Genomic DNA, 26,679 nt, shown 5'->3' on the forward strand with positions numbered 1-26,679 from the left:
AGAAAGGAAAGCTGTATGCAGTTAAATAGCTGAGTCACATCACACAGGCAGTATGACCTGCAGTATCCCAACACTGAGCAACAGTGTGTCTCCGCAATCTCTGCTGTAACCCACTACCTCATCCTGCTATGCGAGTTATCTGATGCCGTTTCATAATATGATCCTTCTCTGAAGCACTGCTTGGGCTGTCTCTTTTAGGTGCTAAAAGTCATTCCTCAGAGTCTCTTTTTTACTATTTAGCTTATAGGCTTTGCTTTAAATTTATACTATGTGAAGTGTTTTGGTTGTTGTTGTTTCTCTGTTTTTTGTTTGTTTTGACATGGTTTCTTTGTGTAGTCTTGACTGTCCTGGAACTCATTCTGTAGACCAGGCTAGCCTCTAACTCAAGAGATCCTCCTGCCTCTGCATCCCAAGTTCTGGAAATAAAGGCATGTACCACCACTGCCTAGCTAACACATGATTTGATAGTATGGTACAAATATATTTTATTATTTGAAAATTTTAGGTTATCTAATTCTAAAAACAACATTAAGCAGGAGAAGGAAAAAACTGCAGTGTTTCTGTTGTTGCAGTGCTGGAGATCAAATCCAGGTCTGTGCACATCTTTAGGCTAGAGCTCTCGCAATGAGCTGAATTCTCACTAAAGGAAAATGCATTTTTGAAATACCCTTACCATACACAGGTGTCTTCCCGGGCAGGATGACGATAATGAGCTGCAGTCCAGAATAAGTGTTCTTGAGATGTCGGAACATGGGCTCCACACTGTCTGCCCCCTGTGCGTATTTGCAGAAGCATGGCTGACCTTGGATGGGCATCCCTGCATCCTTGGAAATCTTTCGCAGCTGGTCTGTGAAACCTCTAAAGGTGAAACCAGAAAAGAGAAAAACTTTGTCTAGACATCAAAATGTACCAAATATTTTATCTTTTGTGTGTGTATAGTGTTAAGGATTGAACCTATGGTCCGTGTGTGTTCAGCAAGTACTATACACTGAGCTATATCTCCAGCTCCAAGCTTACCAAACACCAATGAAAAGGTTTTATTCTTTCTCTCTCTCTTTTTTTTTTCTTCAAAGCTGAAGACTGAAACCAGGACCTTGCCCTTGCTAGGCAAGCGCCCTACCACTGAGTTAAATCTCCAACCCCATGAAAAGTTTAAGAAAGAAATGGAAGCTGGGTGGCGATAGAGCACACCTTTAATCCCAGCACTCAGGAGGCAGGTAGATCTCTGAGATTAAGGACAACCTAGTTTACAGTCTGAGTTCCAGGACAGCTAGGGTTACATAGAGAAACCCTGTCTCAAAAAAAAAATCATTAAGGGAAAAGAAGGAGAAGAAGGAGGAAAGAAGAGGAGGAAGAGAAGGAAGAAGAGGGAGTAGAGGAAGAGTAGGGAGAGGAAGAGGAAGAGGAGGAGGAGGAAGCAGTGGGAGAAAAGGTAGAGGAAGAAGAGGAAAAAGAGGAGGAGGAAAAAGAAATAGCAAATGAAGCAAAGATCTGTGAGTTTGCTCGATATAGAAAAGGCCATCAGATTACTAACGTTAAGGGCAACAGAAAGTACCAGTAACCTATAGTGGCCTTCCTTTGTGGATATGTTCAAAGAGTCCCCAGTGGCTGTGGAGATGGCTTAGTTGGTAAAAGATTTACTGTGTATATCTACACTCAGCACTGAGGAGGCTGAGACTGGATCCCTGGGGTTTGCTGGCCAGCCAATCTAACTGAATTAATGAATCCCAGATTCAGTAAGAAGCCCTGTCTCAAAAAATAAGGTGGAAGGTGATTGAAGAAGATCCCTACAATCGCCAGGCAGTGGTGGCGCACGCCTTTAATCCCAGCACTTGGGAGGCAGAAGCAGGCGGATTTCTGAGTTCGAGGCCAGCCTGGTCTACACAGTGAGTTCCAGGACAGCCAGGGCTACACAGAGAAACCCTGTCTTGAAAAAAAAAATCCCTAAAATCAACTCTGGCCTCAATCTATCTGCACACAAACACAGATATACATGTATACATATATATTCACATATAAGACTCCCATTGGATGTTTAAAGGTGTGGATGGTACTAGACCCTATAATTTAATGCCTTTTTGATCTCAACCAATGGCTATAATTTTTTAAGTTCCAGGTATAACAAGTAAATTTATAAACATTTCTCTCTCCTCCTCTCCCCTCTCTTGCTCTCTCCTTCCTTCCTTCTTTTTTCTTCCTTCCTTTTTCCTTTTTTGGTTTTTCAGTCAGAGTTTCTGTGTAGTCCTGGTTGTCCTAGATCTCACTCTGTAGACCAGGCTGGCCTTGAACTCAGCGATTGCTTGGCCTCTGCCTCCTGAGTGCTAGGATAGAAGGTGTGCATCATAACACTCAGCTTTTAATTTAAAAAAAAAAAGATTTATTTATTTATTATATGTAAGTACACTGTAGCTGTCTTCAGACAGTCCAGAAGAGGGCGTCAGATCTTGTTAGGGATGGTTATGAGCCACCATGTGGTTGCTGGGATTTGAACTCCGGACCTTCGGAAGAGCAGTCGGGTGCTCTTACCCACTGAGCCATCTCACCAGCCCCCCATAACACTCAGCTTTATAATTTCAGAATAAAATACTCATTTTTAATGTGCATCATTGAAACTTCAGCATGCAATTTTTTCTTTCCTTATTAAGTTGACAACCTCTGTCTTTTCATTTAAATAATTCAATGGGTTCTAAGCCAATGAGAGACCCTGGTGGATAATGCCCAATAACTGACATCTTTGGCTGACTTCTGGCCTGTACATGCAGAAACATGTACATCCACACACATCTGCAAATGTGTGGGCACACATGGACACACACACATTATTGTTGAGACTGGGTCTTGTTAATTTATGATTCTCCTGCCTCAGCCTCCCATATAACTGGAATGATAGGTGATCCCAGTCAGATGGAAGAAATAGTTTTAAAGGTTCACTGGTTAAATATATTCCATACTGAGGCAACATTTGTTAGAACATGAAATGAATCATTTAAAACTGAAATAAGAGGGCTAGGGTATATAGTTCAGGGATGTAGCCTATTGGATGTACAAGGTCCTGGGTTCACCCATAGTGACATAAAAAAAGTAATTTTTAAAAAAATTTCAAACATAAAAGGTCCCCAGACCAAATCTATGAAACACCTTACTTTAGTATTTCTTCTCTGCACTGCCTCTGTGTGGCAAAGCAAGCAATAGCCCACATTTTGATTTCGACTCCTGTGTGGAACTGTTTTCCTCGCATGTCCCACACTCCGTGGCTGGGTGTTGCTACTGTCCGGTTCTGGAAGAGAAATCACATGCGAAAAACCAAAAACTTTCCCAAATAATGCATTTCAGGTGAGCTCAAATAAGTACTTCAAGTTCTGAACTGATAAATCCTCAGTACTCCATGTGGAGCTGACTGTTCTAAATCAATATTATTATACTGTTAAAACCAACAAGTCCAGTAAGAGGCCAGCAAGGTGGTGTAGCAGGTCTTTACTTCACACACAGCTCTTGTCCCCTTGCATGCTGACCTGAGTTTGACACCTCGCCACACCCAAGAACTCATACAGTGGAAGGAGAGAACCCAACTCCCTCACTTACCCTTTGACTTCCACATGTGCACCCCCATAATAAATATATATGTAAATGTAAAAAATTATGCCTAACTCAACTAAAAAAATTCACCTTGAAACAAATAAAACACCTAATGTACTGTTGGAATGACAAAATAGTAAGTTTTTAGAGTACCATTCTCTCCATACTTAGCAAATTATTTACTTATTTTATGTACGAGTGCTCTGATGCATGTACACTTGCATGCCAGGAAAGAGCATCAGATTCCTTTATAGATGGTTGTGAGCCACCATGTGGTTGCTGGGAATTGAACTCAGGACTTCTAGAAGAGCAGCCGTGCTCTTACCTGCTGAGCCACCTCTCCAGCCCCATACTTGGCATATCATATGTGTATGGTTAGAATGCTACTGATAGGCTTTACCCGTCCTCCGTACTGGAGCATAGGTGCTGGAAGTACGCGTCCGGTCACATGGGCCATTTCATCCCGCACTTTAAATTGAAACTCCTGAACGAATGGATCCGTTTCATAATTTGCACTTCTTACCTAACAACAGAAAAGATTTGTCATTATTCTCAGACTTTCCCTCAACCCCTCACGATACTTGCTAGAACCTCCGCTTTTCTTCCTCTATGCCAACTATATGTTTTGTAATAAGTATAATCAACGGTGCCCTGACTATAAGGCAGAGAATATTTTCCTGCAGACTGAGTCAGGGACTATAGGACATCTATGAACACCTTGATAACTCAGAACTCAACCTTGATAACTCACAACTCAATGTAGATATTAGGTTGAATAATATTCTTCAACTATTTGTGACCCATGGAAATGATGATTTTAAGTAATTAAGCAATTTCAGGAGCGAGAAATACCTATCTAAAATGGGATAAGAACCTCTGACTGAGATGATGGTGCACGCCTTAATCCTAGCACTCGGGAGGTAAGGCAGGTGGCTCTCTAAATTCGAGGCCAGTCTGGTCTACAGAGTGAGTTCCAGGACAGCCAGGCTGTTATACAGAGAAACCACGTCTTGCAAAATGAAAAACAAACCAGGGCTGGTGAGATGGCTCAGCAGGTAAGAGCACCCAACTGCTCTTCTGAAGGTCCTGAGTTCAAATCCCAGCGACCACATGGTGGCTCACAACCATCCATAATGAGGTCTGACTCCCTCTTCTGGAGTGTCTGAAGACAGCTACAGTGTACTTACATATAATAAAATAAATAAATAAATAAATGTAAAAAAAAAAAAAAAAAAAAAAAAAAGAAAAACAAACCAACCAGCCAACCAACCAACCAACCAACCAAAAATGAACCTCAGACTGGACAGTTTGGTTAGTCAGAACCAAGACAAAACAAAATAAAACAAAAAAAAACTCTGATTATAAAGAATCTAGGAACATAATACTAAAATTTGTTTAATGCAAAGTTTGTTAGTAAATATTAAAAACAACCTTTTTCTAACTACCTACTTTATAACTTATATAATTTTATTTCAGTATTTTCAAGTATATCATACACATTTATTTAAAGAGAAATAGTAGCCGGGCGTGGTGGCGCACACCTTTAATCCCAGCACTCAGGAAGCAGAGGCAGGCAGATTTCTAAGTACGAGGCCAACCTGGTCTACAAAGTGAGTTCCAGGACAGCCAGTGCTATACAGAGAAACCCTGTCTCNAAAAAAAAAAAAAAAAAAAAGAGAGAGAGAGAGAAATAGTAAAAACAGATTTTAAAAGGCCACCATCAGTTATAGATTATATGTTATATAAAATGTATATAACATATCCATGCGTAGAGTCAAAGAACTAATACATGGTTCTTCAGCACTGTATCTTATCAAGATACGCTATTAGCTATTTTCTTTTCTTTTCTTTCTTCTTCCTTTTTTCTTTTGGTTTTTCAAGACAGGTTTCTCTGTGTAGCCCTGGCTGTCCTGTAACTTAGTCTGAAGACCAGGCTAGCCTTGAACTCAGATTTGTTTCCCAAGTGTTGGGATTAAAGGTATGAGCCATTATACCTGGTTTCACGATCTTTTAATTCTCACAGTTTATAAAATGGTTATGTAGCATCAGCTGGTAAGGACATGTTTTTCTTTCTTTCTTTTTTTATTGGTTATTTTATTTATTTACATTTCAAATGTTGTTCCCCTTCCCAGTCTCCCCTCTGCAACCCCCACCCCCCTTCTCCTCTGCCTCTAAGAGGGTGCTCCCCCTCATCCACCCACTCCCACCTCACACCTCCAGCATCACCTAATGCTGGGGCAACAAGCCTTTACAAGACCAAGGGCCTCCCCTCTCACTGACACCAGATAAGGCAATCCTCTGCTACATGTGTAGCTGGAGCCATGGACCCATCTTCAGATCATATAAATCTTTTGCCTTTAAATAAAAATGTATTCACTTTACATCCCCATCCCAGTCCTCCCCTCCCACAATCCTGCCCCCCATACCCTGCTCCCTTGAGTGGCTCACCCTAATGCATTTAAATTCCATTTCAGAGTTTTGTACTAACCAATCTGCTAATTTCCTCTTGTCTATCTGGTGCAGATCTTGCTGTTGCCTTTATCATAGTAGAAGTCTGATTGTCTGTTAGTTTCTTGATACACCTTTGCCCAGCCACAATATTACAGACCTAGAAATAGAATAATTTATACAATGTATATATTTTTGTTAGAACTCACTTGCTTAATGCCAATCACATGTTAAATATAATTTTAAAGTCTACATTATTAAATCACTTCTTTTTACTGTATGTTAAACTAAAAATGTAGAGAACAAATTACACATGATCACATAACTATAGTTAGGTAAAAGGTACACAGGATATAGACCGAAAGAAACATCAAAAATGCTAACCAATGGTAGAATTATGGGTGAACTTTTTTCCTACCATGTTGGCTAGTTTTATGTCAGCGTGACACAAAACTCAATAAAGAAAATACTTCCATAAGATCCTGCTGTAGGGCACTTTCTTAATTAGTGATTGATGGAGAAGGGCCAGCCCATGGTGGGTGGTGCCATTCCTATGAGGGAGGTCCTAGGTTCTATAAGAAAGCAGACTGAGCAAGCAATGGGGAGCAAGCCAGAAAGCAGCACCCCTCCATGGCCTCTGCACCAGTTCCTGCCTTTCCAGGTTTCTGGCCTGACTTCCTTTGATGATGAACAAACAGTGTTGTGGAAGTGTAAGCTGAATGAACCCTTTGTCTCCCCTAGTTGCTCTATGGTGCTGACCAAGACACATACTATTTTATTTAATGAAATTTTAGAAAAAAGAAGTAGAATTTAAAAATTGTTCAGATTTCAAGATACATGTGAGACTCAGCTAAATCATAGGCCATAAAAGCCCCTAAAAGAATAATAAGGTCAGGGAGATGGCCCTGAGGGTAAAGAGCTTGCAGCATAAGGACCCGAGTTCAGATCCTTAGCATTGTACAAAACTAGGCATGGTGGTATATGCCTGGGACCCCAGTGCTGGGGAAGAGGGAGGGGAAAGGAAGGTGGAGAAACTGATCCAGTTGATATTTGGGACCAATGAAAGACCTTGTCTGGAAAACCAGATGGGTAGCAATATCGAAAGACTCTTTTTTTTTTTTTTTTTTTTTTGGTTTTTCAAGACAGGGTTTCTCTGTATAGCCCTGGCTGTCCTGGAACTCACTCTGTAGACCAGGCTGGCCTCGAACTCAGAAATCCTCCTGCCTCTGCCTCCCGAGTGCTGGGATTAAAGGCGTGCGCCATCACGCCCGGCTTCGAAAGACTCTTGATGTCATCCTTTGGCCTACACAAACATGTATGCATGGCGCGCGCACCCAGGCCCACACACACTCACATACACACACATGCAAGTACAGTCACACTTGCACACACATACAGACACAGGAACAGAAGCTAATCATAAGCAGTATAAAGACATTACTTCTAGTGGCAGGTATGTATGCTTCTGCTCCTGCCCCACTTGCAGACAGGGAAGGTGTGGGTACTTCAGCTGAAGTGTGTACTTTTCTCTGAAATACTGAGCCACAGTCCTCTCCACAGTTTGGCCATTTTCTAGCTGTAAAGGAAAGCTGGAAAAAAGAAGAGCCAACATTAGCAGCTCTTAGCCCATTATGAGCTGGCCAACTCCCCAGCCTTTCCTCAGAGCGCGCTGCCTCATGTCACTGCTATGGTCAACAGCAGCTTTCCTTACGTTTGGTGGCTGGCAGGCCTTCTCGTTACATTACAAACACGGTATTTCCGTCTCATTGTTCCACAATGAGTCACTTCAACTTTCAGACCTGTTCCCAACAAGAAAAATGAAGGTTACAGAAATTCCATGAAAAATGCTTACCAGTCTGTTTACTACTATAAAACCTCTATTCTGAGCAGGCACAAAGTCTGTGACACAAGCAATGTGATTTCAGAAACTCTTACATGACATTGCTAATGATCATAATCATAACAGACCTAATACCATTTTTTTTTACACTATCAAGCTCCAGTTGTTAAGAAAGAAAATCCTGTAATTTGCTAAGTCCAAAGATCAAGGGACAAAGTTCTCCACTGGAAAAAAATGCATTTTTACAATAAACTCAGGAATTTTTAAACTTGGGAATGAGAACATAAGCATTTGAATAGCCTTTCATCACATAGTGACTGAAGATCAGGGTTTCAGAAAGTTGAAGAAGGAAGTCCTTCTAAGATTTGTGAAACAGGCAGAAAAAAACATCTGGTCCTTTTGTCAGAACCAGAGTGACAATTTTATTAGGTATTTTTCTTAATGTGTTAATTTTTTCTCAAAAATAGTGACTATGAGAATGGAAAAAATAGGGTTTTTTTTTTTGGAAAAAATAGTTCTTAATTAAAAAAAATTATTTTGTGTGTGTACTCATGCACACATGAATGTAGGGGTCAAAAGATAATTGGTTCTTTCTTCCACCATGTGGGTTCTGGGGAGCAAACTCAGGTTGCCAAGCTTGGGGCAAGTGAATTTGCCCATTGTGCCCTCTTGTCAACCTTCCAAGTAACTTATTTATTTATTGAGAGGCGGGGTCTCTCTAGGTACTCTGGCTGTAGTGAAACTTGGTATATAGATCAGGCTGGCCTTGAACTCACAAAGACCCATCTATCTTTGCCTCCTGAGTGCTGGAATTTAAGGTATGGTCCACCACCTTCTGGTTCCTTCAAATCATTCTTAAAGTAGGTGATCTCTACTTTCTTTCCCTTTTTTTATTAGATATTTTCTTTATTTACATTTCAAATGCTATCCTGAAAGTTCCCTAAACCCTCCTCCCCATCTCTACTTTCTTATGGAGTCATTGACCCCTTTGAGAATCTGATAAAAGCAATAAACTCTTAGAAAAATACATATATGTTACATGTGTATATATAATGTAGCAAGTAATTTAAAATATTTCTAGATCACTGTAAGCATTTATGAACTTTAGTGATTCAAGGATTCCAGGCTATTCTAGAAAGTAAAGAAATGGGCTTTTGGGGGCTGGAAAGATGACTCAGCGGTTAAGAGCACTGACTGCTCTTCCAGAGGTCCTGAGTTTGATTCCCAGCAATCACATGGTGGCTCCCAACCATCTGTAATGGGACCTGAAATTCAAATGGGCTTTGACTCCTCAGCTGAAGAAAACCCCTGTTTTGGAGGTACTCAGGAATGTGTACACACAGGTACGTGTCCTACCACTGAGCTCTAACCCCATCCTTTTCACTTAGTTTCAAGACAGGGTCTTGCTGAAAGTATCCTTGAATTTATTTTCCTTCCTTAGCTTTTTGGAATTATGGGGTGTGCCTCCATGACTGGCATATCAAGAAACCAGGAAAGTTCTTGGCTTTTTTTTTTTTTTTTTTGAAGGCAGTGGATGATGACAGGCTCTCTATGTAGTCCTGACTGGAACTTGTCATATACACCAGGCTGCCCTTGAACTCACAGAGATCTACCTTTATAGTGCTGGATTAAAGGCATGCATTACTATGCCCAGCAAGAATTTTCTTAAGTACTGATGAGAAACAGAATTTCCCGAGATGATGTTTTACACTTGTGCTAATATGGCAATCATTAATAATATGTTATTGAGTACAGGAAATGCAGCTAATGTGCCTGATAAACTGAAAGTTCAATTTTAATTAAATTAAATAGATACACAAGTTCCTGGCTGCCATATTGGCCAAAGTAATAACCCAGGAGTTAAGAAATGGACATATAATATCTATTCTTCTCAGAAAAACAGACCCATTTCTAAAGTTTGGCCTAGGTTCCAAAGAGTGAGTCTAGAAGGGTACAAATGGAGTTTTAGTTTCTGAACAGAATAATGGTTATTATACTGTACATAATTTTACTTTTATATTTATAATTCCTATAGTGAAGTAATTCTCATCTGGATGTGATTTTACCTGCCCCTCACCCTGGAACATTGCATGTGCATATGTGCATGTGTTGCTGTGAGCAAATCCAGGGCCTTGGTACACATTAGGCAAGTGCTTTACTAAGTTACATTCCCAGCACCCAAGAAGACTTCTGTGACTGTTACAACTGGGTGATACTGCTGGCAGCTTGAGAGCAGAAGTTGGATACTTCCAAATATTCCAGAATGTGCAGAATTGTACCTATCAACTCAGCAAAGAATTACCCAGAACAAAATGTCAAGAGAAACTCTACCACAGTATAATTTGTTTTCTTACCTAATTATTAACTATAGTACCAATCACTAAATTCACTCATAGTAAATGATATTTTCTTTTGACATATCAGCACAAATTAGGATAGTAAATAATTTTTCTTTAAAAGTATTCTTAATAAAACTTAAGCCACCGAGAAGTAATTTTTATTATAACTATATTTCTAAAATTAATTTTCAAATATTTATTATGTCATATTATAAAGGAGGCCAGAAAATACAATGGAAGGCCTTTTAAGAGGGAAACAGCAATACTATGAAGTAAGGAACATAAAAATATGTTTAGGGGAAAAACAAATTAAGTTTCTGTTGTTTGAAACATTTAACTATTTTCAAGTCTTCCCCATAATTTAAAAAAGTATAGATTTTACAATCTATATGCTTATCAAACAAATATTAACTAAAAGTAAATTAATGCTTTTTTATATATAAAGTTATCATACTTTCCCCAGTATTTCTGCTGTGAAAGTACCATGAGTTATTGGTTGATTAAAATAAAAAGCCACTCCAAGTTATTACTAACTAATTGGAGATAAATTTAACTAGATTACAATCAATATACTAAAAGCTGTATTCATTGGGGCATAATTTATAGCAGTATTTAGCAGCTACCATCAAATTCCTTATATAAGTTAAAATCCAAACATCATTGAAAAGAAAACTCTATTTTTTGAGTTCCTGTGGTGGGGGTGTACTTTAAAAAGTCTTCATTTAAAAAAGTCTTCTTGACGTTAAATGGAGGAAAAAAATACTGGTTTATTAATTAGATACAACCCAGACTTTCTACCCCAAATGTAAGATCATAGCTAACAATTAGATCAAATTCAGGGGTTAGCGAATAGTCAAAATGAGAATGGAATAGGTAATTCTCTGCCCAGGCCCCTCCCCAAACCCTCCATCCAACCAAAAAGTTTGGCTTTAACAAATATTTAACCTATAAACTTGGCTTTACCTTCACTATAACATCAACTTTATAATGCTTTCTAGTCAACTTTTCAGTCATTTCTTTGGGCCCCTGAGCAGTTGAAGTTAAGACCGAGTCCATGCTCTCCGGGCAGCAGCTGAATCCTTGTTCTGTACATCTTGTATTTTCTGTGATAGAGTGGTGATATGAGTTGATTGCATAGTTACCAAAAAGTAATGTATGTGACTGCATGATATCAGAGGTGGTAACTAAGCAGCAACTCGGCTAGAAACCATGGCATTGAGATGATCACATACATAATGGTAGATAATGCACTAACCTGATAATGCTAACTGCAGTTAGAACAGATTATGAAAGGACAATGATATGGTTGCAAACAGTTATCTTTAATAGTTTCTTATTTTGGCACTTAATAACTTGAGATAGATGGATGCTTATTGACAAAACAGGAAGGGCTTTCCTTTTCATGTTTTATTACAATGACTATCTCTTTTTTGTTGTTACTGAATGGCACAGAATGAATGATAACTGGAACAAGCAGGATGTAGTCACCTACTCTAATTGGTTTGGGGGACTGAAAGATGTTCAGTGAACAAACTCGAATGCTTCATTCAAACAAGCTGAAAATTATCTGCAACAAATAGGTAAAATCTTAAACAACAACATAATTATTTCTGCCTATTTAAGATGTAGCATTTAATATTAACAAAGTTTCTTATGCCTTACTAGATAATATCTGGTTTTCCTTCATGTCTATATACTACACTAAATACAGTGGAGTTACATCTTATGTGAGGATTAGATACTAAAGTCATAAATATGTAAAGAATTATATACAATCAAATTACTTTTTAAAAATTCCTGAAATTGCTGATAAAGGCACAGTTATGTGAGTTTTAACACAAACCTGTAAATGCACTTTAAAATGTACAGAAGGAACAAATATGAACAGAATAAATAGGACAATATTAAAGTAATTTTAATTTGAGGGGCCACAGAGAATACCTTTTTGATGTAATGAACATATGACGTAACACCACTGTAGTAACTATAGCTAAGTAAGACAGGCACCTTTATAATGTACATTAAATAGCTAAGTAAAATCTGAAATAACACATGAAACTGGTGAACTCCAATTTCTAAAATTCCAAAGAAATAAGATTTTGAAAAACTGTAATTTTAGAAAAATAACATTAATTAGAATATGTTCAAAGAGTGAGTCAAATTCTAAAGTAGCAATATCTTTAAGATAAGATTCTTACTTTAAAAAGATAGTATTAGAGAAACATTTTCCCATGAGATATGTTCCTCTCTCTAGCTAGTGTGGAAGAGTATTCATAAAAACATAGCTGGATTACCTAGCACATTCTTCACTCAACTACTACCTAAGAAGCTACAATAATGGATATGATGTAACATTTTATAATTAATCTATATTCTATTGGTCATATTATACAATATGATTCTAATTATAAAAACTTTTCAATAGAAAATTGTCTTATCCATGCATTTTATAGTGAAGCTATTATAAATACTAATTAGTAACAAACTATAGAAATGATATCTGAAAGTAAAGTCTTCTAAATGCTAATTAACTCACCTTTTATCTCCTTAGTGAATTTTACCCGATGAGAATCAGTCAGGGGTCTGGGTTGTTCATCAATGTTGTGAATGTCAAGAACTTCACACATGAACTGAATTACAGGTTGTGCTTTGTAAAAGGCAGTGGCAGAAACTAAGAAAAAAAATAGTATAAATTTAATATTTAAAATCCAAGAAACTTCATTCTAGATTTCCATAATTAACTGTATACAGTTAAAATGATCCCTTATGTGTAAGTATGTGTGTAGAATTTTACACACACACACACACACACACACACACACACACTATATGTATATGTGTTTTCCAAAATGAAGTAATTTGATTTCTGAGGTACAAGAACAGAAAGGTCAAATACTATGGGTTTTATCATCTAACTCATCATGGGTAACTATCTTCACAATGAAGTGTTTTATGAAACAAAAACTTGTGAAGCCAAAGAATGCCCAAGATCTTTAGCAGAGAAGAGAGTGGATTACTTCTTAAACGAGGCTTCTTGGGCTGGAGAGATGGCTCAGTGATGAAGGGCACTGACTGCTCTTCCAGAGGTCCTGAGTTCAATTCCCAGCAACCACATGGTGGCTGACAGCCATCTGTAATGGGATCTGATGCCCTCTTCTGGTGTGTCTGAAGATAGCTACAGTGTGCTCATATAAATAAAATAATAATAAAAAAGCAACAAGGTTTCATATGCTACCATGCTACAGTCTCTTCTAGAGACAGCTTTCTTTATCTTATAAGGGTTTGAGAAAACAGAGATATTAAATACAAGTCACAGGTCATACTGGGAGGTATCTGCACCTGCCTAGGGATTTGAATTACAGGTGGTAGTTTACTAACCACCTCTTTACTAACCAGCATGATTATTTTTAAAATAGTTTTTATTTCTAGGTTTTGGAACTATAAAATAGTTAAAGACCACACATATCTTTTTTTTCCTTCCTCTTCTACCTCTTCATATTCCTCCTCCTCCTTTGAAACAGCCTCTCATTGTGTAGCCCTGGCTGGTCTGAAACTCAATATGTAGCCCAGGTTAGCCTCAAACTTACAAAGATGCATCTCCCCCTTAGTGCTGGGATACCATACTTAACCTTGTATTATTCTTTTTAAGATTAAAAAATTATGAATGTATATGTGGCTATGGGAGAGTTTGTGCATGCGCGTGTGCAGTGACCTCAGAGGACAGAAGAGAGTTTGAGTCCCCTAGAGCTGGAGTCACAGGTGGTTATGAGCTGCCTAGTGTGGGTGCTAAAGATGGACTTTAAGCAGGAAGACTGCTCTAAAGTGTTGGACCATCTCTCTCCAGCCACACATTCCATTCTTTCACTGAAAAAATTTTGGGAACATTTTTGTGCATAAACAAATGCCAGCAAAGTGGGAGGTGGTAACTCATGCCATTAATCCCAGCACTCATGAGGCAGAGACAGGCAGATCTCTACAGCCACATGGCCAGCCAGGGCTACACAGTGAGCCCCATCTCAAACAAAACAAAACAAAAAACAAACAACAATGACCTCAAACCTAAAGTGAGAACATACCAGTACAGTATATACTGTACATGGATTTTTCATATTGTTTGATTAGTTCAGCACATGCTGGCCTCAACTACTTTTCAGAAAGAAAATAGATAAAAAGAAGTGCATTGTGAATAACATGCGCTTTTGCCTTTCCTTTAATCCTATAGTAGATTTTTCTTCACTAGATACTACAGTCACACCTACTGTTTCACAGGCCACAGTTGGAACCACCATACAGATGTACACAACAATTTCTTCTACTGTATTTTCTGTTACTCTTCTAATCACTCACTGTTACCATCTTTTAGACCACATCCAGTGACATGGGCATTTGAGATGAAAACTAAACCTTGTGATACAATTTTAAAAAGGATGAATTGAAATCAATGAACACAGTTTAAATAAGGCTAATTTTTAGTGATAAGAGATCACTGCGGCCCTTTGTGGACCTTTCAAACTTTTGTTGTTGTTTAAGACAGCATCTCATATAGCCCAGGCTAGCCTCACTCAGTTATGACCTTGGACTCCTCTATTCATTTTATTTCCACGTACCAAGTGCTTACTCTAAAACAAAGAATATATCTTCTTTTCAGTACCTCAAGATACCTTCTCCAAAACTGACCACATAATCCATCACAAAACAGGCCTCAACAGATACAAGAAGACTGAAATAATTCCATGCGTCCTATCAGATCACCACAGACTAAGGCTGGTCTTCAATAACAGCAAAAACAACAGAAAACCCACATTCCTATGGAAACTGAACAACTCTCTACTCAATGATAACTTGGTCAGGGAAAAAATAAAGAAATTAAAGACTTCCTGGAATTCAATGAAAATAATGACACAATATACCCAAATTTACAGGATACAGTGAAAGCAGTGCAAAGAGGAAACTTCATAGCACTAAGTGCCCTGGCAAAGAAACTGGAGAGATCTTACGCTAGCACACCTGAGAGCTCTAGAACAAAAAGAAGCAAACATACCCAAGAGGAGTAGAAGGCAGGAAATAGTCAAACTCAGGGCCAAAAATCAACCAAATAGAAACAAAAAGAACTATACAAAGAATCAAGAAACCCAAAATTTGGTTCTTTGAGAGAATCAACATGATAGATAAGCCCCTAGCCAAACTAACTAAAGGGCCCAGAAACAGTAACCAAATTAACAAAATCAGAAATGAAAAAGGAGACATAACAGCAGAAACAGGAAATTCATCAGATCTTACTACAAAAGCTTATACTCAACAAAACTGGAAAATCTAGAGGAAATGGATGATTTTCTAGACAGATACCATGTAACAAAATTAAATCAAGAGCAGGTAAACTACCTAAACAGGCCCATATCCCCTAAGGAAATAGAAGTCATTAAAAACCTCCCAACCAAAAAAAAAAAAAAAAAAAAAAAACCCAGGGCCAGATGGTTTTAGTGCAGAATTCTACCAGACCTAAAGAAAAGCTAATAACGCCAGGCAGTGGTGGCGCATGCCTTTAATCCCAGCACTTGGGAGGCAGAGGCAGGAGGATTTCTGAGTTTGAGGCCAGCCTGGTCTACAGAGTGAGTTCCAGGACAGCCAGGGCTACACAGATAAACCAAAAAAACAAAACAAAACAAAAAAGAAAAAGAAAAGCGAATACCAATATTCCTCAAAGTATTCCATAAAATAGAAACAGAAGAAACACTACCTGGTTCATTCTACGAAGCCACAATTACTCTGACACCTAAACCACACAAAGACCCAACAAAAAAAGAGAACTTAAGATCAATTTCACTTACGAATATCGATGCAAAGATACTCAATAAAATTCTTGCAAACTAAATCCAAGAACACATCAAAACCATTATTCACCATGATCAAGTAGGCTTCATCCCAGGGATGCAAAGTTGATTTAATATACAAAAATCCATTAACGTAATCCACTATATAAAAAAACTCAAAGAAAAAAAAATCACACCATCATCTCCTTAGATGCTGAAAAAGTATTTGACAAAATACAACACCCCTTCATGTTAAAAGTCTTGGAGAGATCAGGAATTCAAGGCCCATACCTAAACATAATAAAAGCATTTTTGGCAAACCAACAGCCAATATCAAATTAAGTGGAGACATACTTGAAGCAATCCCACTGAAATAGGAGACAAGACAAGGATGCTCACTCTCCCCACATCTATTCAATATAGTACTTGAAGTTCTAGCTAGAACTAGCCAACAAAAGGAGATCAGGGCACACAAATTGGCAAAGAAGAATGTTCTAAATAAGAAATAAGAATTATGAACCATAAAACAAGTAAAAAGGCATTGTAAACAAAGCTTACCCAGTTTAAGATTAGTAGAGACTGTGTTCAAAATGTACAAGTTAATATGTAAAATATGTGATGTTCCTAAATCCTAGATAAAAAAGTGGCAAAGGATATGAGAAGATATCTCATATCCCAAAATCTAAATGGCAAACCACCATTTCATTAAATAATCTTATTTATAATTGAAGAGATATATTTAAAAAACATTTTGAAGAATCAAGATGGGCACAAAAGTTCAAGATTGGTTCTACAGACTGACAAGCAAAAAAGGAAAATGAAGGACTTAGATTACAGAATATAATCTAATAATTATATCACAAAGGGAAAGCTAATATGTAAAAATATGAAGACATACATAGTTATTTTAACTCAATTTCACTATATTGGAATAGGTAGACATTCTTGAAGAATTCTACAAATATAAAATGATACAGAAATTAGAATTCTTAATGTAGCATGATTTGAGAGAACAGCCAGAATGGAATAAGGGTCAGCAGGAGAGCTCAGTGGGCAAAGGTGCCGTCTGAATGCCACCCCAGGACCCCAAGGCTGAAGAAGGGAACCAACTTCTCCAAGATGTCCTCTGACTACTGCATGTATGCCATCCCCACATGATAAATAAAAGTATAATTAAAAAGGTAATGGGATCTATCTAAACATCAATGGAATGAAATAAATTACATTGTAAATACATATGTAGTACAAAGTAAAATAATTGAGAAGGCACCAGAATTCAGTTAAACTGAATAATGAGGAAGTTAAGGAAGTTTGGCTAAAATGAGAGATTACTACTTACTTAAGACTGTATCTAGATAGACAACTGGAGAGAAAATTATCAAACTAGGTAATGACATTATGAGTGAGACGCTGTCCAATTTGTGAATGTAATGCATTACTGAGTTTATTAAGCTTAATTTTACTAAACTTTTACACTATATCTTAAAATACATGCATTTTTACAAGATTTACTCATCTATAATCATTAGAATAGTTTTGTTTGTTTTTTTGCTGAGAACTGAACATACAGCTTTTACATGTTAGGTAAATGCTCTACCATTGAGCTACATTCCCAACCCAATTCCTAATTTTTTTGTTTCTGTTGGAAACGTATCCTTTACTTGTGTTACAAATTGTACGTTTAATTAACTAATTCATTAGGCAATAACTGATTGTTCTAGAGGTTAACCCAGGGCCTTAGGTGTACTAACAACTATGCAACAGGAAACAATTTTTTAAAAGCTCAAAGGTCTGGAAGGATGGCTCAGCAGTTAAGAGCACTGACTGCTCTTCCAGAGGTCCTGAGTTCAATTCCCAGTAACCACATGGTGGCTCACAACCATCTGTAATGGGATCTGATGCCCTCTTCTGGTGTGTCTGAAGACATTGATAGTATACTCATATATATAAAATAAATAAATCTTTAAAAGAAAAAAGCTCAATTATATGTAAATCACTCTGTGAAATGAAGGAGCAGTGGGTCTGGGGGAGAGGGAAGGTGGGGAACATGGGAAGTGTTGAGGGGAGGCTGCAGTTGGGATGTATTGTATGAGAGAAGAATAAATAAAAAGAACAAAAATTCATTCTGACACTGAGAAACAACATAAAGAGAATAAAAAAGGGTTGGAAATCAAATAGACTCACTGGCACTTACTTCTAGCCCAGTCCTCACTAGTTGTGACTTTTCTCAGTGCTATTAATATATTTATTTATTATGGCTCTTAGAACTGAACCTATGGCCTCAGGCATGCTAAGCAAGGGTTATACCACTAACCTTCATTTCCAGTCCTCTGAGCTTCTAATTATTCATCTGTTAAAAAAACAAAAAAACAAACAAAAAATTTCTGGAGTAGGAAAGATGACTCAATAGTTTTAAGAGTGTTTACAGTTATTCCAGAGGACCTGAGTTTGGTACCCCAGAACTCACATCCAGGCATAACTCCAGCACCAAAGGATCTGACTCCCGGTTTCTGGTCTCTGTGGACACTTACAACAAATCATGGTGTAAGTACAGTCTGTGTGTATACACAGACACAAACACATACTCAGAAATAAAGATAAGCTACCTCTCAGAGCACTGGAAATTACCAATGCAAGGTACCCACTTGTGCCTCAAACATGGGAGCAATTCAGAGCATCTATTTTCACTTCGGAGTAATTTTCTACTGCCATTTTCTCATTTATCTATTGCAAGATCAATGAGTTTACTATCAACGTACAATAATTCTTTGAAAAGACTATATGAAGTCTCATGAAAATGAAGTTAGGATTTTCACTGTGTCCAATCTGGAACTGTATGAGGACACGGGAAGGTTGGAGGTGTTGCTTGGTGGTTACTTGCCTAGGATCAAATCTCCGGATTTGATCCCTAGTACTGCAAAATAAAATGTAAGTATATAAATGAAATAAACTGATACAACAGAAAATTACAGATGCAAAAAAAGAGATGTAAATATTTGCAACATTTAAAATAATTAGGACATGTACCAAGAAAGACTGGATCAAAATTAATAGTAAAAAAAATATGGCAATATATGATGGATCTTGGCAAAAACCCCTTTTCACAACTATAACTGAATGCTGGGCAGATATTGGTGGGAGGTGTCTGGAAGGGTTACATGCTATCACTATTACTTGCACCAACAGTGTCTCTTAAAAACTAACTCTTGAAAAAAAAAAAAAAAAAACTAACTCTTGGAGGCTAGAGAATGGCTCAGTAATTACAAGCACTGGCTGCTTTTCCAGAGAACCGTGTTTGATTCCCAGCACCCATACAGCAGCTTACAACCATCTGAAACTACAGTTCCAGGGATCCAACACCTTCGGGTGTCCAGAAGCACCAGGTATACGTGTTGCACACACATATAAATACAGGAAAACACTCAGATACATAAAAAAAAAAAAAACCTAAAAAAAAAATCATCTTGCTAGTACCCAAGGAGGTTCTTTCTCAAAATCTTTCCCACACCTAACAGTGCTTAAGAAAACCTAAATCCTTACTCCTGTACTAGTACTTTCTCTATAGATGTACAATATAAATACACATCACTAATTCTCAGTTAGAATTCCCAGTTCTTGAAATTATGTAATGAAAACATAAACTATATGATTTTTCCCAAATTTTAGCTGAAGCTTGTTTCTAACTCAATCATATCAATTAAATATAATTAATTTCATTTTTATTAATATGTGATTTTTTTTGGAGAAGTACACAACTACTCTAATTGTCTTCATACTTTTCCTTGGATACTAAAAATGCTATCAATGGTCTCTTTCCCCCCCCCCCTCTCTCTCACACACACACACACACACACACACACACACACGTATTTGCACACCTTTAGAACAGACGATCTGTGAAATTTCTGGGTTATGAGGGATGTACATTCCTTTAGGTACCTTATAATAGTTCTTTCACAGTTATTTCAGTTTCTGACCTTTCACAAGCAATGCATGAGTCTCTGTGGTGGGGCCAGTGAGAAGGTTTAGCAGGCAATGACTTGCTGCCAACCCTGACCTCACAAGTTCCATCCCAGGAGCCTAAGTGGTAGTAGAAGAAATGACTTCCACAAGTTGTCTTCCAAAAAAAAAAAAAGAAAAAAAATGCTGGGCGTGGTGGCGCATGCCTTTAATCCCAGCACTCAGGAAGCAGAGGCAAGTGGATTTCTGAGTTCGAGGCCAGCCTGGTCTACAAAGTGAGTTCCAGGACAGCCAGAGCTATACAGAGAAACCCTGTCTCGAAAAACNAAAAAAAAAAAAAAAAAAAAAGTTGTCTTCCGATTTCCACACATGCATGCCCCTGGCACACGTCCTCACCACATGATAAATAAATGTAATTATGATGCCCCAGGGAAGGGGGCTGTGGAGAGGTGAGGTGGGGGTGAGGGTGGGGTGGAGTGGGTAGGGGAGCACCCTCTCAGAGGCAAAGGGGATAGGGGATGGGGTGAAGAACTCTTGGAGGGGGGACTGAAAAGGAAGGCAACATTTGGAATGTAAATAAATAAAACAATTAAAAAAATTAAAAACCAAAGTCATGTTGGGCACTATTCACAACTGTTAAATATTGTTAGACAAGATTAGTCACTCTGATAGGTACATGACAGTGATTTAAAAAAAGGGGGCTAATGAGATGGAACAAGAGGGAGGGAGAGAGAGAGAGAAAGAGAGAAGAGGGAGGGAGGGAGGGAGGGAGGGAGGGAGGGAGAGAGAGAGAGAGAGAGAGAGAACACGCAAGAGAGAGCAGTCCGAGAAACAGGCTGAGTCCTAGGGACCTGGGTGGGGTCTACATTGCCTTTGTGTTCTTATGAAAGTTTGGCAGTTCATTCTCTGAAAAAGGTAAAACAAAATAAAAGCTCCCTGGAAGGAGGATGCCAGACATAGTTGAAGGCACAGGAGTTGAAGGCACAGGATTGTACCACCAACAGAGATCAAATGAGTGTAAACACTAAATGCTGATACAGAAATTCTCTGGCTAAAATCTCTAACTTGGCTTTCAGAATGCAGATGACCAGACTTAGCCTCTAGACAGGTGTATGAAAAGGCTAATCTTTAGCTAACTTATCTGCTCCAAAGAGACCTAAGAATTATAACAGCCCAACATCAACTACTGAATGAATTCACCCTATCATGAAGGTCTAGGTTGACAAGATATCTTTGTGCATACAGTACTTCCATTTGGTGTGTTTAGATACTCCCACTAAGGTCCTAGACATAATAGAATAATAATAGAATGCTATCGTAAGATGTATCCAGGAAGCAGAAAAGAGCTGTTAATAAAATAGATATTAAAAAGTGAACAAAAGGTAGAAAACTGAGGAAAACTTCTAGAAAGTAGCTCAAAACTGAGATTAAAAAGACAAACAAGGGCTAGAAAGATGGCTAGAGCACTGGTTCCTCTTCTCCGGAGGTCCTGAGTTCAATTCCCAGCAACCACATGGTTGCTGATATTCTGGGAACTGATATTCTCTTTTGTCATGCAGACATACATGCAAATCGAGCACTCATATATATAAATTTTTAAAATCTTAAAAAAATTTAAAAAGACAAGTGGTTGGGTTTCATAGTATATAAAATGTAAAAATAGAACAGGGCTTATTAATATCCTAGGTTTAATGCAGAGCAGATTGAAAGAATAACATTGCAGCTTCTAGGGGTGCTTTTGGGGGTTGGTCTTTTCAAAGATTTAATTTAAAACAATTATGCATGTTTGTGCATGCCTGTGCACACATGTGTACAGGATGTTCCTGAGTGCCTGTGGAGGCCAGAAGAAGGCGATGGAGCCTCCAGATCTGGAGTTACAAGGGGTCCTGTACCCCATACCTCGAATAGCAGCAAAGGCTCCAACCATAGAGCCACCTCTCTATCTCCTAGTGCAACTGTGGCAATAACTATGGGAACAGCCTGCTGGCCAATCATTGAAAGAAATACAGTCTATTGCAGGGGCAGAAAAAAAAAATGCAAATGGAGACATGCTTCCAAATTACTGAAGGTTAAGTCTTGACACAGACGCTTGCTTTTTTGTTAAGATGGGGTCTTTCTGTGTTACCCGTCCTACTGCACTGGGCTCAAGAGCTCCCATTGATTTCTCCTCCTGCGTACCTGTCCTGTATAGGTAGACCTACCTATACCTCCCATATGCCTTAAGTTTGTTAAGAAACCTAAAAAGACACTTTTCAGTATGCAAGTAAGGTGTTTACATATGCCTCTCATATACCCTTTTCTCTTAAGTGCCTTAATACATGAAAAGGAGGAACTGGGCTGCAGTCATAATAAACTTCCATGTTCCCTGATCTCCTATATTCGAGTCCTGGAGACCAAGGGTACAGCAGGGAGCAGCAGCTCCTCTGCCCTCTGCTGGGAGGCTCCCAAGGTGTCAACCACAGACTCAAGCTGAGACTAGGTTCCTATGGTGCGGGAATGGGGAGGGGACCAACACTCCCCACACCCTTGAGCAGGTGCCCTACTCTACCAAGGCTCAGCCTCCTGGACAACCAGTACAAGTTAAGCTACTGTCACCATCCACAGCAAAGACAGGAGAGCCAGGCATCTCTCCACTGAGCCCTTCAGATGATTTCTGAATCTCTGATGTGACCTGACTCCGTTTTGTAGGTGTGCAGTTGAACTTTCCTTTTTTCAGAGATGTCTCATGTACACAAGACTGTTTACTCAGGGCAGCTGAGGATGACCTCCAACTTTTAATTCCCCTGCCTCAACCATGTCCATTTTTACATTCTGTTTCTGGCATGGGATTTGTTGGTGTTTTTTATTTTTTTCATTTAACATTCATTTTACTTTACAGTATCTTTAGTTATTTGTGTTTTGGAGTAATATCTCCCCCACATCCCCTGCTACTCTGCCTTCAAGGTAGTTTCATGCACTACTTTGCCCTGATGTTAGCTTTTTGTTGTCGATGTTGTCTACTGATGCTTTTTGAATTGCTTGACAAAGAAATGTCCAAGACAAAAATTAAAAGCGTGATCTCAAAAGGACTACTATAAGCCAAACAGGAAAGATGCATTCCAATCTGAAAGCTGCACTCATTATGATACATTGAGCCAGTCTTCTAATGCAAGTACAGATTGCCCGGGAAAGCCTGACTTCCATCACAGTAAACAGTCAGGACTGAATATGGAAGCTGTGAAAAAGTTGGCAATAGTAAAAGGCTTCTGACTCAATGACTGAAGACTGAGTATCACACAAGTAATGAATCTGAGCTGTTTCCTGAAGCACTTGCCTGTGCTGTGGCCTTGGTTCTAAACATAGTGTACCTTGTAATTTCATTATAGTAGAATGTTTGATTTTTAAAGCTGGTGGTTGAGTGGCATGTGATATCCTATGCCTTTAATTCCAGCACTAGGGAGGCAAAGGCGGGCAGATCTTTATGAGTTCATGACCAGCCCGCTCTACTTAGTGAGTTCCAGGACAGCAAAAGGCTAATGGACAGACCCTATCTCAAAAACCAAACAAAGAATGCTGTTTAAATTGCTGGCTTGAGTTTAATAATAATAATAAAAATCATTAAAGTAATTTTGGTTTGAGATTTGGATAGAATTTCCAAAATAACTCCTAAAAATACTTCAGTTATTTTGTATTATATACTTATACCAAGCGTTCTCAGTGTTGGTGATTATAAAATCAAAATAATGATCATTTCTGAAGCTATGTTCTATGTCCTGCAATATCAAATACTCATGCAAGACTTAATCCTTTCCCTAACCCCACAACTATCCCAGGCTGGTCTGGAACTTATAGCTGGGGATGACCTTGAACTTCTGTTCCTCCTTTCAAGTCCTAGGATTACAGGTATGTAGCATCATGCCCAGATAAGATATAATCTTTATGTAAAATTAAGTGCATATATTATTATGCAATTTCTTTTTTATCTTTAACAAAAGAGGATTAATAGTATAATTATTTTAAATTATTGTTTATAATTTATAAGTATTTCATTTATCATTTTATAATTATAAAAATTCTTTATTTAAATAATTATTTTAAAATAAATTTAAAATTTACTATCAATACATGTTTAATTTGCATGTCTATTTTATATGTTCTGAATAGATGAGACAACAAGAATGTGCTACTGTATGTGGCTTGATAAAGAATGTTTTATAAAACGCTACTTTTTATTGAAAAGTCTTAAAGTTTTTTTTGTTTTTTTTTTTTGATGGAACCCAGGCATTCTACCACTGTGCTACTCTGTCCCTAAAATAATGTTTTAGCCAGGCATGGTGGTGCACGCCTTTAATCCCAGCACTTGGGAGGCAGAGGCAGGCAGATTTCTGAGTTGGAGGCCAGCCTGGTCTACAAAGTGAGTTCCAGGACAGCCAGGGCTATACAGAGAAACCCTGTCTTGAAAAACCAAATAATAATAATAATAATAATAATAATAATAATAATAATAATAATAATAATAATAATGTTTTAATCCTGAGATCCCTAAAGTCTAACACTTGCCTTTCAAGAATCTGGCTTCTTAAGAGATGCAGTATAAAGTCATATCATAAACAGTGGAATCAGAATTGTTGACCTTTTCAACTATACTAAAGGCCGTGTGAGCTTAGACAAATGACTTTTGTCTCTTTTCTTCTCAGTTTGGGGTATATATTCTCTCATAACTGTGTGGGGATGTGTTCTGAGGTGGAGTCAGTCTCCCTATGTTACCCAGCCTCATTCTGAACTAGTGTGCTCAACTGCTCCTCCCACCTCAGCCTCCCACACATAAGTGTGCACCATTGCCCTCAGTTCTACAGTGGAAATTTGTGTGAGATAATAATAATAATAATAGATGCTTAGGTGAAAGGGTTTGGGATGTAGCTCTGGTAGAGTGTGTGCTTAACGGGCATTAGGCCCCAGACTAATGCCCAGTATCGCTGAGCCCCAAAAACTCTACCTTAAGAGATGCGATGCTTCTCACACATATGAATTACCGATAATAAAATCCAAGTAGCAAATGGGGTAGGCTCAAAATGTGTTAATCACCCCACATTTTCACTGAATGCGAAAGCTGCACTGATGGCAATGTCAAATACCAATAAATAGAAACCAAGCTGTGATGGATCTTAATTCTAAGAGAGTTCTCAATCTCAAGAGGACTTGAAATGTGGAAAAAAAGTGTACACTTACATATACATCATTGTTCATGTGTGTGTGTGTGTGTGTGTATACATATATATATACATATATATATATGTATGTATGTATATATATATATATATATATATATATATATATATACATATATATATATGTGTGTGTGTGTGTATATTCACTGACTATAGGTCCAAGTGTTCATTTCAGAAGCCCACACACAAATGTGACTGATATGTGAAGTGTTGGTGATGCTGCATATAGTAATGATTCCATATGGAATGTGTACTCATAAGCATATTTTGTATCTTAAACATACATGATTTTTGTCAAACACATCTTAATAAAGCTCAGGAGAGAACCATTTAATATTCTAGGCACTATGTTCATTTTATTAAGATTCCATAATCTTTTTGTTTTGTTTTGTTTTTCTAGACAGGGCTTCTCTGTGTAGCAATGGCTGTCTTGGAACTTGCTCTTTAGATCCACCTGCCTCTGTCCTCTAAGTGTTGGAATTAAAGGCATGAGCCACAAACCATCTGCTAAGATTCCATAATCTTTTTTTTAATCAATTTTAACATTTTTCTGCTTTGCAATTCTGAGTTACAGTTTATTCACACAAACATATTAATATTATTCTTAAAACATGCAGGGATTTTTTTTTTTTTGTCTTTTCTCCTTGTCCCAATCAAACAAGGAGAAAAATCCTTTTTTTAAAAGGATTTATTTATTTATTTATTTAATGTATATGGGTACACTATTGCTGTCTTCAGACACACCAGAAGAAGGCATCGGATCCTATTACAGATGGTTGTGAGCCATCATGTGGTTGCCTGGACTTGAACTCAGGACCTCTGGAAGAGCAGTCAGTGCTCTTAACTACTGAACCATCTCTCTAGCCCTCAGACATTTACAAAATTTCCATAAATACGCAGCTGCTTTGTTCCTTGGTTCTCTCTTGACATATTAATCTGCCTGTCTCTACATTTGCAGCACTGTGGTAGAAATGTTATGGTTTCATAATAAATAGAGCTATTCCTTTTTCTTTAAAATTGTATTGGTTTCTCATGGTCATTTATCTTTTCACACAAACACAGACTTATGAAGCTGGGTGTAATACTGCAAAACCCTTTAATCCCAGCACTTGGAAGGCAGACGCCACTCTGGCCTATGTAGAGAGTCTGGGACAGCCTGGGCTACATAATGAAAGCCTTTTCAAAAACAAAAGACAAATCCAAACAGACTTATAAAGTATCATAACATCTCCCATTTGGATTTTGTTTAGTATTGTACTTACAGGTTGATTTTGGGATAACTGACATCTTAGGATTCCTAAATCAATATAACATCATTTGTTTCTTTTGGTTTTGAAGTTTTGCTTCATGTCTTTCAGTAAAAGACTGTATTTCACAGACATCAGAAAATCTTTCTCCATTGTTTACTCAGCTTGGATATCACTTAGTCCTGTAAGTATTTCTGGTTTTTCAAGCTCATTTGGACGTTCCTTCTCCACACTCTCAGATGTATTCATTCT

At 38.0% G+C, this 26,679-nt stretch overlaps 1 protein-coding gene across 4 annotated transcripts in view; it reads right to left on the reverse strand.

Moving 5' to 3' along the window:
- The window catches only part of Ago3 (argonaute RISC catalytic component 3), an 84,486-nt gene that overhangs the window by 20,904 nt on the left and 36,903 nt on the right, over positions 1-26,679 (reverse strand). For 3 of the 4 annotated variants that reach the window (XM_021201341.2, XM_029539838.1, XM_029539840.1), the window contains 7 exons: positions 12,740-12,874; positions 7,736-7,823; positions 7,466-7,613; positions 6,065-6,184; positions 3,977-4,099; positions 3,144-3,277; positions 674-858 (listed from right to left, as the gene is read on the reverse strand). In XM_021201341.2, the coding sequence (XP_021057000.1) occupies positions 674-858; positions 3,144-3,277; positions 3,977-4,099; positions 6,065-6,184; positions 7,466-7,613; positions 7,736-7,823; positions 12,740-12,874 (933 nt within the window). Of the gene's footprint in view, positions 1-673; positions 859-3,143; positions 3,278-3,976; positions 4,100-6,064; positions 6,185-7,465; positions 7,614-7,735; positions 7,824-12,739; positions 12,875-18,327; positions 18,364-26,679 lie in introns of all 4 variants that reach the window. The other variant, XM_029539839.1, reaches the window with a different exon arrangement.

This window comes from Mus pahari, chromosome 6 (genome assembly GCF_900095145.1).
Source record: "Mus pahari chromosome 6, PAHARI_EIJ_v1.1, whole genome shotgun sequence".
In the NCBI taxonomy this organism is placed as follows: Eukaryota; Metazoa; Chordata; class Mammalia; order Rodentia; family Muridae; genus Mus; species Mus pahari.